The sequence below is a fragment of the Atractosteus spatula genome, chromosome 6 (assembly GCF_055471065.1).
Source record: "Atractosteus spatula isolate fAtrSpa1 chromosome 6, fAtrSpa1.hap1, whole genome shotgun sequence".
Taxonomy (NCBI): domain Eukaryota; kingdom Metazoa; phylum Chordata; class Actinopteri; order Semionotiformes; family Lepisosteidae; genus Atractosteus; species Atractosteus spatula.
Window position 1 is genome coordinate 62,294,726 of NC_142711.1, and position 16,500 is coordinate 62,311,225.

Consider the following 16,500-nt stretch of genomic DNA (forward strand, 5'->3'; position numbering starts at 1 on the left):
ATTTGGGCGTTCGTGACTAAATGTGCTTTCGGACAGGACTGGAGCGACTGCAGCGCATGACTGTGTTAAAAGTTTTAGTATGTGTCTTTGTTCTGGTGAAGGTAAACCCAGAATTTAAATCTCATTCTTTAATAAATGTGCAGTAATAATTTATAATGTACAGTACATTATCACAAAAGAAACACCTCTTTTCCACATTTGGTTTCTTTAAATAACAGAATACTGGACTGTAAATGCACACATTTCCCATATGAACGCGGGACACTTTCTCTACAGTCCGCGGACGCGCCTGTGATCCTCTCTACTGGCAGGGCTGAGCAGGACCCATGTGGATCAGGAGACTTGTGTCAGCGGTCTGACAGACGCAGGGCTGGCACTGGGGCCGGTAATGCTGTACAGATGAGCAGCCGGTGAAGACATGCTGACAAAAGCACACAACCTCTGCCCCACATCTGCAACATTTCACAAACATCCTTCTTCTTGCGTGGAGTGTCTCCTCTTCCATTTCCCCCACTATGTAAGAACTGCTTCCCAGCAGCAGTGAGCCAAGCCAGGTCGGAAACATGTCAGAGTCTTTCCTGTGCCGCTCCCCGTGACTGTTTTCAGAACCTCGATGACGAGAGAAAACCCCATCCTGTCCTACAGCACCTTCTCTACGCTCTCCTTCCAGGGAAGTCACACTTGGAGCTGGACTCAGAAAGTGCTGATCTTTACAAGCACGCGACTTAAAACGAGAGGCGCCGCCCTCTGGATCCAGAGACCAAGTGTCACACTGCATTTCGCTTGCAAGAAACCATCCAGCAGCTGGGCACTGGTAACCAAGGAGGAATAAAGCCAAATGATTTCCCCAAAAAAAAACAACACTCTTCAAAACACGCGTCTGCCACGAGCTCTTGGTTTTAAATTCTTGTTTTCTTACCAGAGCGCCTTTTTTCCTGCCCTAAATTTGGATTGGACATTTTCTTTCCGTCACGTCCGTCATTCCCGCCTGGCACCGCCAGCCGTTTCGGAGCCGGGGCTCTCCAGCAGCTCGGGAACGAAGGGGACAAGGGCGCGGGGTCCGCCGAGCCCCCCCCCCCCCCAGGTCCGGAGTCGGGGGACGCGGCCCAGAGAGCTCAGCCCCCCGGCTGCTCGGCTGCTCCCAGCCTGGGCCCTGCCGATTGCCAGCTGAGGCTGTCCTGCCGCGTGTCTCCACACCTCCTGGCTCTTCCCGACAACCGGCACATGCCCGCGGCGCTCTGCTTCGCCCTCCGTCTCGGGGCACAATGCCCCCCTCCCCGAAGCCGGCAGCGCCCCCTGAAGGCCCTGCCACCCCGGCGGTGACCGGGGGCTCTGTCCTTCGGCGTCCTGCTGCTCCGGGACACTGGCGTGGAGGAGGGCCGGGGGGGGGGGCGCCCCGCCAGCCCCCGGCGTTCACGGCCGGCCCCGCGGGCGCCGCGCTCACGGCCCCTGCCTCTTGCTGGTCGCTCGCACCTGCTGTCTTACCCACCCCGTGGGCGCTGCGGGAGAACGCAGGGAGAGGGAGCAGCGGTAAGCGTCTGAGCACCCTCCCGTCCTGGAAACCGGGCGCGGCGGGTGCTCAGTGTAGGTCACCTTGCGGTGCAGGAGGCTTAAACCGCAGGGCTTCCACAGGACTCACACATAAGCCACTCGGAGGTCTTCTTTATTACGTCTAAACTTTAGCACTTTCCCCCGACTGCTCACTAAAACAGCACTAACGCCGTGCAAGCCCTTTCTGTACTCCAACAGCACTAACAGACCCCATATTGAAAATGTGGGATTCTCACCCCCCCCCCCCCCCCCCCGTGATAATGAAACAATTAACTAGCTAGCTAACACCAAATGGAACAAATGGCAGGATGGCTGTAATTACAGTCCCCCCCCCTGCCTGCCACCCACCACACGGCCCCTCTCTCCAGAGCAGCTACTTACAGCGTGGATACCCAGGGGGCCGAGGGCTACTGGCACTGCTTCCAAACGACGACTGGAAGTTGTGAATCGTTTCCTGGAGGATCTGTCGCTCCCGGCCCTGTTAAAAGAAACACTGCATCTCAGCTGCTGCGGATACGCCAACACCTGTAACGGACATCCGGACAGGGCCACGCGAACACACAGATGAGGAGCTTTAATGTCACTTTAAACTTTGCCTAATTTTACTTGTGAAGTTCACCCCCCACCCCCCCCCCCCAGCTCCAGAATCCAGGCAGACACTGGGCAGAGGCCATCTCCCATGGAAGCAGGTGCGAGTGATGTGTCACCTTCAAAGCGCACGCTCTGCAAAGATTTCTTTTGCACGAATGAATTTAAAAAAAAAACGGCTTTTTTTTCAGTTTCACTGCAAAAATATATATATTTTTTAACCACTGAACTCGAGTCACTCTGTTTGTAGCTAAATCATTATTTTATGGGTGAATTTCTCTCGCCATCCTTGGAGAAATGCATTACACGGACGATTTCTGAAAATAAAAGGTACAAACCCCTTGCACAACACTCACGACGCAGGTAGGCCTACGTAGGCCTATCACCGCGGGGAAAGTACACGCCTCCGGCAGTCGAGGCCGGGTGGGAAACGGATTCCCAGCAGCCTGTTCCAGAAGAAACAGGAGTCCGTACCTTTCCGGCGTTCAGCTCGGAAATGGCAGCCAGGATTTGCTGCCTGGGCCCATCTGTCTTAATGCCCAGCTCCTTGAGGTCTCCGTCGGTCAGGGTGAGAAAGGCTTCCATGTCCACCTGTAAGGGAGCAGAGGAAACCCCCCGTACTCAGACGACAGGTGAAAGCTTCAGAACCACTCCGGCTCTGGGAGAAAGAGAGGGCGGCAGTCGGCAGGGATGTACCCCGTTCACTACTTTATGCTTTTGTGTCTCGAGTCGCACACCAGAACATGTGTGTGCTTAAATTATCTGAGGACAAATCGAGCTTAAAGCAAGACTACCTTGCTTGTTGTGGCAGATTTTAGATTAGTTCACTCAAGGTCCAAAAAGCTGTAAGTTCACTGTAGGCAGGAGAAGACTCAAACAACATCCTCTAGACTATTAGCTACAGCACTCAAGGAATAAATCTGCATCGTTTGCAGGGAGAAACAAACATTATGTTATGTGAGCAACCCACAAAAGCAGCAGAAAATAATTCCAAAAGGTTAAGGTAGGGCACAAATATTCTGACACTGCTAACTCACTGATTCTTACCTCCTGTTCCTCAAATATGGGCTGGTACTTCTCAAGGGACAGTTTCCTCAGGATGCCAGAGAGCTCGTCTGAACAAAAGAAAAGTGTGTTCGGGATCAGCTTGGCGGATTCGTCGTGTTGTTATCTGTAGGCGACCACAGGGCCTTGACAGCTCCCCCATCAGCCTTACTGCTCTCAACACAGAGGCGCGTACGGCCGTGTAGTCTAACAACTGCAGGCCACACCCCAGAGGATTTCTGGTTGTCTCTTGATATGTTTTGCTTTGGCAAAGAACCTTCGGGAGTGCGAAATCAAATCAGTTTTAATTAACAAAAGAACATGCAGGACTCAAGGACAGGAAATAGTCTTGGAGCCTCCGAAACGCCAAGACGCGAGGGCGGCCAGCAAGCGCGCCCCGGGGCCGGACTCACCCTCGTCCGTGACGGTGCCGCTGCTGGAGCCTCCGCTGCTCTGCGAGCGCGGGTGCGAGGAGAGGGAGGAGAGGGCGTCGGCCTGCGGGCCTCTCAGCGTGGGCGAGGGCGAGGGCGTCAGCGTCGGGGAGGTGCTCTTAGAGGTGGACGAATTCCCCGACGGGGGCCTCTTCTTCGCGTCCGCTTTCTGTGATGGGGGGGGGGGGCATTACGTTCTGCGTCCTGCTCCGTCCCGAAACCGACGCACCGGGATCGGGAAAAGGAGGGACGCTCGCAAACAGCGCAAACAGGGGGGGCAGCGGAAAGGAAGTCAGGTTCATTTTGTTTCAATCCTGGTGTAAGAATTTGTAAGGAAGTGTCCAAACCCCATCCTAATTTTAATGTAATCCCGCTTCTCACCTTTACCATAATCCTTAATATGAATAAAGATGAAAGCTAGTCCAATCCTTAGCCCCGCTCTTTCTTCCAGCCCTTATTACCCTCTGGTCATAACCACATCCTAGCCCAAAAGAATGAGAAAGCTACAAAATATTTTCTAAAGAAAAATAACACTGAGTATTTTTACCAAATGTAAACATCGCCCTCCTCGGGAGTCCCAAAGCCCGCTGAAACGGCCAAACAGCAAGCATCCTTACCATCTTGCCTTGAGCGCCGCTGACCACTAGACAGGAAGTGCTGTGGATGTCAGGGAGGCTGATGTCCGGCACTGCTGGGGCCTGGCTGTCCGACGGCTGGGGCTTCTGCTCCAGCAAGCCAGCAACCTTCTTCCTCTGCGCCGCGATCTGGGAGAGAACGCTGTCGGAACTGCCACCTGGGAAAGAGGGAGTCAAACGGCGCTGGAGCGCTTCTGTACCGTAGAACTCAGCAGCCCTGTTCTGCCTAGATACCCGGCTCTGCTAAAACACAGGGGCGAGTAAAATAATCATTCGATAACCGCAGGCGCCCTGGGAGCCGACCTTCGGGAAAGAGAAAGTCCATCTTGGGAGGCTTGAAATTAAGAAAGAGCACCCCAGCAGCAGATGCGCAGTTCACTACATGCACAGACGAAAACCCAACGGCAGTGACGACAAACAGAAAAAGAAAAACAACACACCTGAGCGATTGTGAGGGTCTACCCCGTGCCTGTTGGGCCCCACCACCCCGCCGGCGCCCCCGGAGGAGTGGGGGGAATAGCTGAAGGAGCCCGAGTTGGAGGGGGACGTGGGGCTCTTAGTAATGCTCGGAAACTTGACGGGCCGGGCGGCGACACGACTGACGGACGTCTGGAAGAGAAAACCACAGCTTGTGAGAGGCTGCAAATCGTGTCTCTGGAGCTGGGGTAAGGCGCTAGGGAGGAAATCGGGACGATGGATGTATATTTAGCATTTGTCTATAAACCTGAGGACAAACAAAATCGATATTCGACATGTTTCACTAGGCTGGGAAGACCTCCGACTCGTAAACGTTCTTCTCTTCCACAGATAGGCGTGGTTTGATTTGTCATGGAGTAACAGGGTTCTCCAGCGCACTGCATACCCTGTGTATGAACTGGTCTGTTTCCAAGTAAATGAAAACACGGGCTCTTCGTGTCGCATCGTTAGCTTTGAACCCTATCGAAAAACGACTCGTGCGGGTTTGCAGCACACAAAACAAGTATGGCGTTACGCTGAAGTACCAGGAACGTAACGCACACAGCCGTCAAAGGCATCCTGGAGGGCTGTCTGAACTCTAACTCGCTTCCTGAGGCGTACAGACGAGTCCCATGAGCTAACCGTGCTCATAACAACACAGAAACAGCGACACTCCTAAACACTGGGGGAATGCTAACCCTAGCCCTAGCCGGGGTGTCAGCCGAGCAGTTCCGCAATCTGTTCTCTGAAACCCTCCGGAAAAGGCCTGCGAGGCCTCTCCCCGTGTGCCAGACTCACGATGTCGGAGTTGCCACTGCTGTTGAAGGAGGCCTTGGCGGGGCGTGGGGGCATGGGCTGCCGGGCCTGCTCCGCCTTGCCCTCCCGGCCGGTACGAGAGCGGTCCGCGCTGCGCAGCTCGAAGTTCGAGGGGGGCAGGAACGGGGGGATGACGGCCTTCAGCTTGTCGCTGGGCAGGTGGGTGGAGGGGGCGCCGTTCCTCAGCTGCGGGGGACAGAAATGGGGATGGGAAAAAAGATGAGATGATGGAGCAACAACGAGCAGCGGCGTTGCTTCGACCGTCGTGGGGTGACAGAGTGCTGACCCGCCGGTGTTGTTTTTTACCTTTTCTTCGGGGCAGAGCAGAAGTGCTCAAGCAGCCGCTGACTGGAGTAGCCCAGTGCAGAGGATCTGCAAATCAATGTGCCGCTCAACTAGTTACTGGTTATAAACGGGTGGTGCAAGTAGTTTTCAGAATTAGGGCGTTTTGACCTGACCGAGCAGGGGCAGTTCTCTAGTTTGATTAAAGCAGCATTGCCTGAACTTGCAGGACTCACAATTGGCAAGCCACTGAAGCTCAGCTGGTGTGAACCTGGTCGCATGATCCAGGGGGGGCTACACACTGGTGGTAGCAGTGGGATTCCCCATTACCTGTAATGAGCTATTAGCAGAGTGTCCAGAAAAACGCTTTATAAATGTAAGAGTTAAGTAATTAGTAAGGAATAATAATAATAGTAATAATAACAACACAGAACAGGCTTATCGGAGGAGCAATGCCTTTTCTCAAAGTCATGGCCTACCATAGTCGTGATCAGAGTGTCGTCTTTCTCCGTACCAGCACTGCTAAGTCCTGGAAAAAAATGGAACGAGATCACACGTGAACAACTTGGAAAATTACAAAATGGACACATACAGTAAGTAACAGATATTCAGAAGAAAAGATAAGATTTAATTCTTGGACTCTCAAATTTAATCAGTTATTTATTTCGGGTAACGAAAATTTGCAGATTCAGTATTTTTTTCCACCCCAGGGAAATTCAATGTACAAGAAGCTGTTGCTTCTTTACATAACTTTACATAACTTTGAGGCAAAACGCTTTCGCGGATTCTAGTTTATCGTTTCAGATTCGTCAAAACGCAAATGCAAAATTAGGAAAAAAAACTCCAGAGCACAACGTTCCATGAATTGGAAAGGCGAGGCCTGCGAGTCTGCCCGTGGCGGAAGGAGAGAGAGCCTTCCCTCACCGCTGTCTTTGCTTTTCGCTGCCCAGGCCGTGCTCGTCTCGGGGGTCCCCGCGCCCGCGGCGCCGCTGGCCTCGCCGCTCCTGGGGCCGGCCCTCATGGTGCAGTCCAGCGCCACGTCCGCGCCGTCCGGCAGGGGGGCCAGGCGGCCCGTGGAGAAGCCGTGCCGCAGCGTGTGAGTCAGCTTCAGCTTGCGGAACCTGTTGGACATCCTGCTCCACCAGGACTGAGAGCGCGGCCCGCGGGGGCACCAGTGAGCACAGCCGCGCGGTACGACAGTGTACCATACCGACGGGAGAACAGTGTAGCCCCCGGGAGTTTCAGTGTGAAGCTTCAGAAATCGGGATTCTCAAAAGGGGAACTACGGTCCCCATCTCTCAGGCCGGTTATTAAACGAAATAAATTCACTGACGCACCAGTAAAAGGTTTCGAATTGAAGCACAAAATCGTTGACTTTGTGAAAGTATTGCAAGTCGCCATGTTGACACAAACTCGCATTAAAGTTCCCACAAATTGCGACGTGACGCAGCCCTTCCTGCTCACTAGTCTCCATAACAACTAATGTACTGTGATGGACGAGTGAATGAGTACTGGTTGTGCAGCAGACCTTTTCGCCACAGAAATGTTCCAACGTGATCTGCATGCGGAGTTAACAAGTAGTATTTTTTGGAAAACCGTCTCAAAATTAAATCTGTTGGATTAAAAGAGACGTATTCACAAGCCTACTTGTTTACAATGTAATAGGGCCGCACACGTCACTGGAAGTCTTGTTGCCTCGTTCTGAATCACAGAAGATGGCGCTGCGCATACCTGGAAATTTAGTCTAATTTGTGATGTAAATTGGAAGTTTTACTCGTTACTGTGTGCATTTTACTTTTATTGCGGTTTGAAATGCACTCATCAATGCTGTTTCTTTCTAACCCCAAAATATGAAAACAGTGCTGCAGTTCCCCTTTAACTGGGAATAACAGGAGGAAGGATGTCCTACAAAATTTCGAAAACAGACAGCAAATTACAACGCCTTCATATTTAATACTAATATGACAAAGTTGTCTATGATTCTGGTACCTTCAAGCCCCCTTTATCATCAGGTGGGACGGGGATATTCAGGGACTGCCTGCTCTTCGAGCGCGTCAGGGTGGCTCTGTTCCTCTGCTTATTCTTGTCTTTGTCAACCTGCATGCAAACAGAGGCCAGCAGTCGCACGAGCTCCGTGTCTGCATGAAGAAGGCAAGACAAAAGGGAAAAAAATCCCATCTCAATAAGCCTTGAGAAACTGCTCTTCCGAATGTATGTCAATGACCTTGACTCCGGCTCAGCCAGCGTCGTGAGGTTTGCACATGTCCCAGCCTGCAGGTGTTAAAAGCAGTGGATTGTTTATGGCGTTGTGGCATGAAAAGACATTGCTGCCCTAGAAGGAGTAACACCAGGTCTAAAGGGAATGTCGCACACAGACGGGTGAATGGAAACTAATTGCTTAAACAGAAAAGGTTACTGATAATACTGCAAGCATTACAAATCCTAAAAAAGCACTGACAGAACCAAAAGGAGAACAACATCTTCAGTGTATTTAGGAGGAGGTGCATCAGCAGGTACACAAGGAGCTGTGAGAGTCTGCAACAAGCTGCCAAGGTGTGTGAGTGAAGACAATCACCCAGGACTCTTCAAGAAACAAGCGGATGAAATTCTCAGATGAATGCGCTACTAGCGATTAAATGAGAATGACCTCCTCTCTTCTCTAACCCTTCTATGTTCCTTGAATATGGTAAAGGCTGAGGCTCAGAGTACAGGCTTGTGTTCCAAATAGGCACAGGACTAGGGTTACATGAAAAGCTACAGTAAGGTTAGGGTTAAAGCAAATGATATAGGAGATTTGTACGACAGCATAGCCAATAGATAAAAGCACACCAGAAATGTCCAAGAAAAATGCATACACTTCAAATGGACTGTACAGTACTTGAGAAACGACTGACATACAGCAGATCATACAGAGGTATTTCTTAGGTGACCAAAGCTTGCTTTCACCCGAACGCTGTTCTCTGCTACAGTCCTTGCAAAATCAAGTATGTTTTACAGCTCACCTGGATCATTTAACAGCATAACGAGATCAAAGGCTGTATATCCATTTTTGGCACGCAGATTGACATCGGCCCCTTGGTTTAACAGATACTTCACAACATCTTTATTTCTGCAGGACAGAGAATGGAATATGACATTAGGGGGCACATTTGTAACTACTGAGCGGAGCTGTGAAAAAGACAGATGTTAAAGCTAACACATCCATTCAATCGGGGTATGTTAGGATAAAATTATTGTGCTCTAGTAAGGCATTGTTCAGAATATTATGGACAATTTTGGTCAGCATGTTAGAGGACAGATATCGCTGTCCTGGAATCAATCCAGAGAACATCAACCAGATACTTTCTGGGGCTTAATGTCCTGGACTGGCAGGCTGAAGGAACAGAACATTTTTAGTCTTAAACAGGGGAAGACAACAAGGAGACCTTCACAATCCTCAAAGGCACTGACAAAGTCAGCCAATGTTTTTTTTCCCCAATAAATATTGAGATCAATTAACTATCAATCACTAAAAGGGCTAGAAGAGGCTAGAATGGCCTCTTTTTTGTAGCCTTTCTAAAACCTGGCAATAAAACTGTACTGGCAAAAGCTTTATAAATCTGTTCAGGATGATTAATACTCATGGATGCACCGAAGAGGGATCACTGCGTTATAACTGGTGAAGACGCATTTCACTGCTGAATTCTACTGCTACGAACCTCCAAATTTCAGTCTTGGCTCCCTTTCTGTCTTTTGCTCATTCGGTTGGTATTTTTCTATATGTTAGTCACAGTAGTTACCTTCTTCTTCTCCTCAAATAAAGGAGTATTCTTCCTCCGGGAGCACTCGGCTCTGCTGGCTGTGGACTGTTGTGTAGCTCTACTCTACACCAGCTTGCTCTGAGGCAAACGCCTTTGAGAATCTGATCTGCAACATGGACAAACTACACACTGCTGCCGACGGCAGTTTCCCCGGCCAGCCCGGCCGCGGGGCAGGCAGCAGGACCGGACGTTACCCGTGGTAAGTAGCCTGCATCAGGGCAGTCCACCCGTGGACGCTGTCCTGCTTGTCGATGCTGGCGCTCCTCTCCACGAGCAGCTGGACCACGTCCAGCTGTCCGCTCACCGCGGCGATCATCAGGGCCGAGGCGCCGTCCGCGTTGGCCATGTGCACCTGACTGGGGTCTTCGTCCAGGATCTCCCTCACCAGCTGGGGGTTTCCTGGGGGACAGGCAAGCGAGAGAGGGGCGTGAGCCACGCACACGCCGCGCACGAGGGCCAGGCGATGTCAGCCCAGCGAGCCCGCTGAGCGCACAGACCCACGAGACGCCTACAGCACACAGGTCCGGCGGAAGGGCAGGAACACTGACCCCTTGCACAGATCCGCGCTCCTTCATGGCGTGGACACGACTTCGGCGTCGATTTAGACTACCTCGGATTACATGCAACAGGACCGAGTTGTTATTATTAATTACGAGTTATTAATCATTCCCACGGCTATTAACCTGCTTCATCTGGATGGCCGATTGTTCTATTTCACTTTATTTATCTTTTGCAGTGTGCGTGTATCTTATGTCTCTCACTCGCACAGTGACAACCCATCTTGTTCTTCTAAATTGTGGAGATTACTTAAAGCTGCCAACTTGTTTGTCCTCATCTAACGTGTGTTTCTCATTTGTTGATGGGTTCATGTCACGTTACATGTATTATGCATGGTGTTATGTCTTGTACCTGCCTGCAAAGCAAATTTCCCCCAGTAGGATAATAAAGCTTTTCCTAAGGTGACCGCACTATAAACCAATGCTGGATGCAGTGACAGAGAGACAGTTCTGCATCTCACAGATACTGTGAGAGTCATATGCTACTGTCTTATTCCAGTGATCAGGATTAAACTCTCTATATTTATATCTATATGTGTGCATTTTACCTTGAACAAGCAAAGGAAGATGTGACCAATGAAACACTGTACTGTACCACTGGCAAAACAAGTCACACACAGGTGGTGACTGGTCATGATCCAGAGACGTACTCAAGACTAACAATCATTATTACAATTAAGCTGGGCGATGAAAGGAAACGTGAAGTTGCTGCCTCGATTAAAAAAACACATAGAGGGGCCACAGCTTTGTTTCAGCTCGATAGAAAGGACGCCACATGATTTGTGATGAATTTCGTAACTTGTTATACTCACTGATAAACTATCTGTTTATCTTTCATTCAAATGCAATAAATGCTGCTCTTGAGCATGACTTAAAGACTGATAACTCATGGGATATTTACGATGCTTCTTCGATTTTTATAAACCTTTTACCATGTTTGGCAAAGTATAAACTAGTCAAACCTGCACACATCTGGTTTAGGGGGCCTTACCTAACTTCAGTGCACTGAAGACATCCGGTCTTCTCTTCTCATCATCTGAAAACGACAAAAAGATGTTTCATTTGTCATCCGTCTTCTTATTTGCACAAAAATGGTATAAAAGGTGAAAAACAGAAATTTCCAATAACTTTCATTCACAACTTCATATTAAGTAGAGCTTTCAAAAATGCACCAAAAATCCTTCTGCCTGTATAGAGCACAAGGATGTGTCCGAACAGAAGCCACATGTAAATGGCTGGGGTATGAGTTTATAATAATAATAATAATAATAATTGCTTACACTTCTATAGCGCTTTTCTGGACACTCCACTCAAAGCGCTTTACAGGTAATGGGGATCCCCTCCACCACCACCAGTGTGCAGCCCCACCTGGATGATGCGATGGCAGCCATAGTGCGCCAGTACACTCACCACACACCAGCTCTCAGTGGGGAGGAGAGCAGAGTGATGGAGCCAGTTCAGAGATGGGGATTATTAAGAGGCCATGATTGGTAAGGGGTAATGGGAAATTTGCCCAGGACGCCAGGGTTACACCCCTACTCTTTTCGAGAAACACCCTGGGATTTTTAATGACGAGTCAGGACCTCGGTTTTACGTCTCATCCAAAGGGCAGCGCCTGTTTACAGTATAGTGTCCCCATCACTATAATGGGGCATTAGGAAACACACACACCCCAAGGTGAGCGCACCCTGCTGGCCCCACTAATTCCTCTTCCAGCAGCAACCGTAGTTTTTCCCAGGAGGTCTCCCATCCAGGTACTGGCCAGGCTCACACCTGCTGAGCTTCAGTGGGCTGCCAGCTGTGAGCTGTGAGCTGCAGGGTGATATGGCTGCTGGCAAAATGTAGAGATCCAATGTATTTTCTGAGAATACTTCTTTGATCTTCTATACAATACGCCCCCTTTATTATGAAAAAAAAAAAATTTAGATCATCAAATCATCATTTGCGACTGCCTACGTTTTCAACTGTACTGTCTGCCGAGCAGAAGGGCGAGGTAACTGAAAACAGGCTTTGATGAAGCTGTGTGACCTCTGGGTCTTTCAGCTGTAAGGCAGGAATACTAAATCACAGATCTGATTCCTGTTATCAAAGGCCCAGAGGTGTCATCTGGCAAACAGCACATACTGTAAATCAGCTGAAGGGGGCAGGAGGAGACAGGAGACAATAAAAAAACTCACACCCACTGAAATGACATGACAAAACCAAACATTTTTAACAGGTGTTCTTTTGTCTAGAAAGCTGTAGAAGTCGTCCTGTGAGAATCCTCGTAGTGGAAGTGCTTAAATTAATTACCCATTCGGGCATAAATTAAATTAATTAAAATCTCACATTAAATGCAATTCCTTAAGAAATATAAAAACTACTATCTCCTTTGTGACAAAATCACAGAAGATAAGTGCTTCTTTTTTTTTCCCCAAAAAAAAAACAAAGTGAAAAAAATAGTCCAGCCTTGTAGAGGAGAAACCCAGATCCCGGCTCTGCAACAAGATGGCTATATTTTTATCTTCTTCTGTAAGTGAAGCATGGCTTTAACCAGCCCAGACACAACATTCAAGTTGTTACTTTCGTCAGCTGTGTTGTTTCCAATTAAAACATTTTAATTCACAGCTTTCGTCGAGTGCCACCCTCTAGTGAGGCCACGCCGACGACAGATGCTGGAGAATGTCTGGAATAAACCTTCGACACGTTTATTCCAGGGAAGAACATACTAAACCAGACGCATTCTGGGGCGCGAGGGAATGCCCTACGCCGACTGGCTGGAGGAACCGACACAGGTGGGTCAAGTTCAACCCGGCGGTGGATTTTTTCTAAGCGAACAGCTCATAGCAAACCGGCGCACGCAAGTGGAAAGGAATTTAAAGCACAGAACCTCTTTACCCAGAGGGTGGTGGGGGTGGGGAACATAGCTACCCAGCCATGTGGTTGTAGCCGACACCTAGGCCTGTTCCGGGAGACAGCTGGGTCAGATCCAATCGGCAATAACTTACCAAACAGGCCAGGCGGGTCAAATATCCTCCTTAGAGTCTCAGACACTGCCAGCAGCCATATCACCCTGCAGCTCACCACTGGCAACCCTCTGAAGCCCAGCAGGTGTGAGCCTGGTTAGTCCCTGGAAGGAGACCTCCTGGGAAAAACTTAGGCCGCTGCTGGAAGAGGTGTTAGTGGGGCCAGCAGGGGGCGCTCACCCCACAGTCTGTGTGGGTCCTAATGCCCCAGTGTAGTGACGGGGACACTACACTGTAAAAAGGTGCCGTCCTTTGGATGAGACGTAAAACTGAGTTCCTGACTCTCTGTGGTCATTAAAAATCCTGGGGTGTTTCTCATAAACGGTAGGGGTGTTACCCTGGTGTGACCGGCGCAGTTCCGCGCGATGTCGTGCCCCCCGCCGCCCGTTCCATCCCGCATACCTGGGGCGCGAACCCGGGTCTCCTGCGTAACACAACAGGGACCCAACCGCGTGAGCTAAAGGAGACCTCCCTCAGCCCAGGCGCTGACGTCACCGTATCCGAACTAGCTCCACTACACTGGCATCCTGGCCAAATTTCCCCCTGGCCTTTACCAATCTTGGCCTCCTAATAACCCCCATCTCATCCAGGTGGGGCTGCACACTGGTGCTGGTGGAGGGGATCCCCATGACCTGTAAAGCGCTTTGAGTGGAGTGTCCAGAAAAGCGCTGTAGAAGTGTGAGGAATTATTATCATTAGACAAAGGGCAAACAGGAGAAAGCCCTGCCAGGGCCACGCTACCTGGCTGGGGCCGCACGGTGGTGATGGCGTCCAGGTAGCACTGCAGGCCCTCCTGCTTGAGCTGCAGGGCCAGCTCGAAGGCCGTCCTGGCCAGCGCGTTGACGTGGTCGGGGTCCGCGCCGCGCTCCACCAGCTGCCGGGCCACCCCCACCTTGCCGCTCAGCACCGCCGCCATCAGGGGGCGCCAGCCCGTGGCCCGGAGGCCCAGGTTGGCGTCCGCGCCCCAGTCCAGCAGCAGCTTCACCACCGCCTCGTGGCCGTGCTGGGCCGCCGCCGTGAGCGGGGTGATGGCCGGCGGCTCGCCCGCCCCGCCGCCGCCGTTGTTGTTGTTGTTGTTGCCGTTCGCCCCGGGCACCTCCAGGTGGTCGTAGTCGTCCACGAAAGCGCCGCCCTCCACCAGGAGCCCGACCACGCTGGCGTGCCCCCCCCTCGCGGCCATCGTCAGCACGCTGGCCCCCATCCTGTTCCTGCCGTTGATCTCCGCTCCGTTTTCCAGCAGGATGTGGGCGACGCTCAGGTGCCCAAACCTACGGGAATTAACAGCGAGGGAAATTTATTTTATTTCCCGGGCGTGCAAGTTGTTGTTTTTTTTTTCCTGCTTGCTTGCCAATGCTAAGTGTGATGTCCCGCGGGCAGGATGATCAATACACGGTACAGGCTACCTGCTGGAAATGCCCATCGCAGTTATGCATTGTTGCCAATTCAAACATTTTTTTTTATTTCTTCGCGAAGAAATAGCTTAAAATGTCAGCTTTCTCTAGGAATTCGGTTTATGGAGTCTTCCCGGCTCGTCCTGCTTTTCCATGCTCGGAAATACTGCTCTGTCCGTCTCTGCTGCCGAACCCTCTTTGTTGAATGAAGGAATGAAAATTAAATCACTGGAAGGCATACAGGGAACGCGCACTTTTAACAAAAAAACCCTACGGCTAGGTCTAAAACGGTTATGAAGAAACACTTCGGTGACAGCTTAGAAACTCTGACTTTAATAGGAGAGACGAAAGGCGTGCACACTTTGCATTCGGGTAAATGTTTGATTAATATCGCGGTTCACTTTGCATTTTTTCCACCCAGCCGATTTCAGATCCGTGTATCTGTGGTGTGCACAAGAGGGGACCTCAGCTGTACTGCCCATCTCTCAGAAGATGCCACCGGCGGCAGGCGCTCTGAAGCGTTACCTGACGGGCTTGGCGCACATCCAGCGCACACAGACTAGCCAACGCGCAGCGGTTACAATTACTGCTACTGCACCGAAACGGCACAAGGCAAACCTCATGGAAGCCGCCCGTGTCGGGACTTGCACCACCTTGAATCGATGAAACCCGAGCTCTAATTTAGCATTATAGCGTACCTGCCTCTTTGGGGGCTAAAACGGACCGTCGAGACCAACACCCCCCCCCCCCCCCCGAGTTCCGAGTCATTCCTTCTGCTCAGTCTCATGCGAAACCGGCAGTTTCTACTTCAACAACCTCTCGGAGACTCTCGGAATTCTTTTTTTTTAAGTACGAAGTCACCCCCATTGGGAAAAAAAAAGTAACGTTTTCTGGCTTGGTCAACTAACGGTGCTCTCTCTTGCGGGCACGTTTTAAATGGAGACCGAATTCAACTGTTGGGGGTGGGGGGGTGCCTAAGTTATTTGTTTGAATGCATAACTCAAGTCTGCAGTACATGAATCTCTTCCAGACATCCTCGGATGCCCAGCCAGTCTTCCCCCCGCCCCTCAGCGCAGCAGAAAGCAACGAGCGCGTTGAATACAGAGGGAGGGCGCCGCACCTCGCAGCCTGCATCAGCGGAGTCCAGCCGTAGTGGTTCCTGCTGTCCACCGAGGCCCCCTTCCGCAGCAAGAACCGGACCAGGTGCTCGTGTCCGCTGGCGGCGGCGAACTGGAGCGCCGTGTTGCCCTGCTCGTCCGCGCAGTCCACGGGGACGAGCGCCAGCTCCCCCAGGGCGGTGTCCCCGCCGCCCTCGGAGCCCGCCCCGGGCTCCAGGACGCGCCGGGCGCTCCCGTAGTCGCCCTCATCGCAGGCGCGGAACAGCACCTGCGAGTTGGCCGAGACCCCGTAGCTCATCCTCGGACGCCGAGAAGCCCAGGAAGAAAGCCCCTGCGGTTTCCGAAGCCCGGCGCTGGCCCTCGCTGGGGAGACATTGCCCTTTTAATGTCGCCGCATGCTTAGTGCTGACAGCACCAGGAGAGGAGAGGACGCGATGCACACTGACCGTGACGCCCGGCGTTTAAGAAGTAGCCATCGGGCTGTTAGTTTACTCTTGGAAAAGTTACTTGGGAGCCGGCCGGGTTCTCAAGTCCTGACCATCAGATTTCTGGAAGCAGTGCTGGGTAGCGCATGCGCTTCTCCAGCGACGCAACAAGTCAATTTTTTTGGCCACCTCCCCTCTACCGTAAAATCCCCTAACAACGCGTAGGATTTAGTGTGGTGTCTATACTGCCCACCCCCTCAGCTCCGGGATAACTTTACTGGAAGCTGGATACACACAGTTAATCGTCACTGCGGAGGACCACTTACTTGGGGGGAAAAAAAATTGGAACTGGAAAGCAGTAACAGCGCACTACTGCACCGAATGTTTCCGAGAAAAAAAAA

The 16,500-nt window shown here is 51.3% G+C and overlaps 1 protein-coding gene across 1 annotated transcript; it reads right to left on the bottom strand.

The window, feature by feature from the left end:
• Nucleotides 1–119: 119 nt before the first annotated feature.
• Nucleotides 120–16,255, bottom strand: anks6 (ankyrin repeat and sterile alpha motif domain containing 6). The gene is made up of 16 exons (XM_088919664.1): nucleotides 15,677–16,255; nucleotides 13,907–14,433; nucleotides 11,152–11,196; nucleotides 9,798–10,002; nucleotides 8,806–8,912; nucleotides 7,793–7,941; nucleotides 6,728–6,950; nucleotides 6,283–6,332; nucleotides 5,504–5,707; nucleotides 4,690–4,858; nucleotides 4,232–4,407; nucleotides 3,597–3,783; nucleotides 3,187–3,254; nucleotides 2,614–2,730; nucleotides 1,933–2,029; nucleotides 120–1,499 (listed from the first exon to the last, which is right to left on the bottom strand). The coding sequence occupies exons 1-16, from the start codon at nucleotides 15,970–15,972 to the stop codon at nucleotides 1,441–1,443; spliced, it is 2,679 nt and encodes an 892-aa protein (XP_088775790.1). The 5' UTR covers nucleotides 15,973–16,255; the 3' UTR covers nucleotides 120–1,440.
• Between the last annotated feature and the right edge of the window lie 245 nt (nucleotides 16,256–16,500).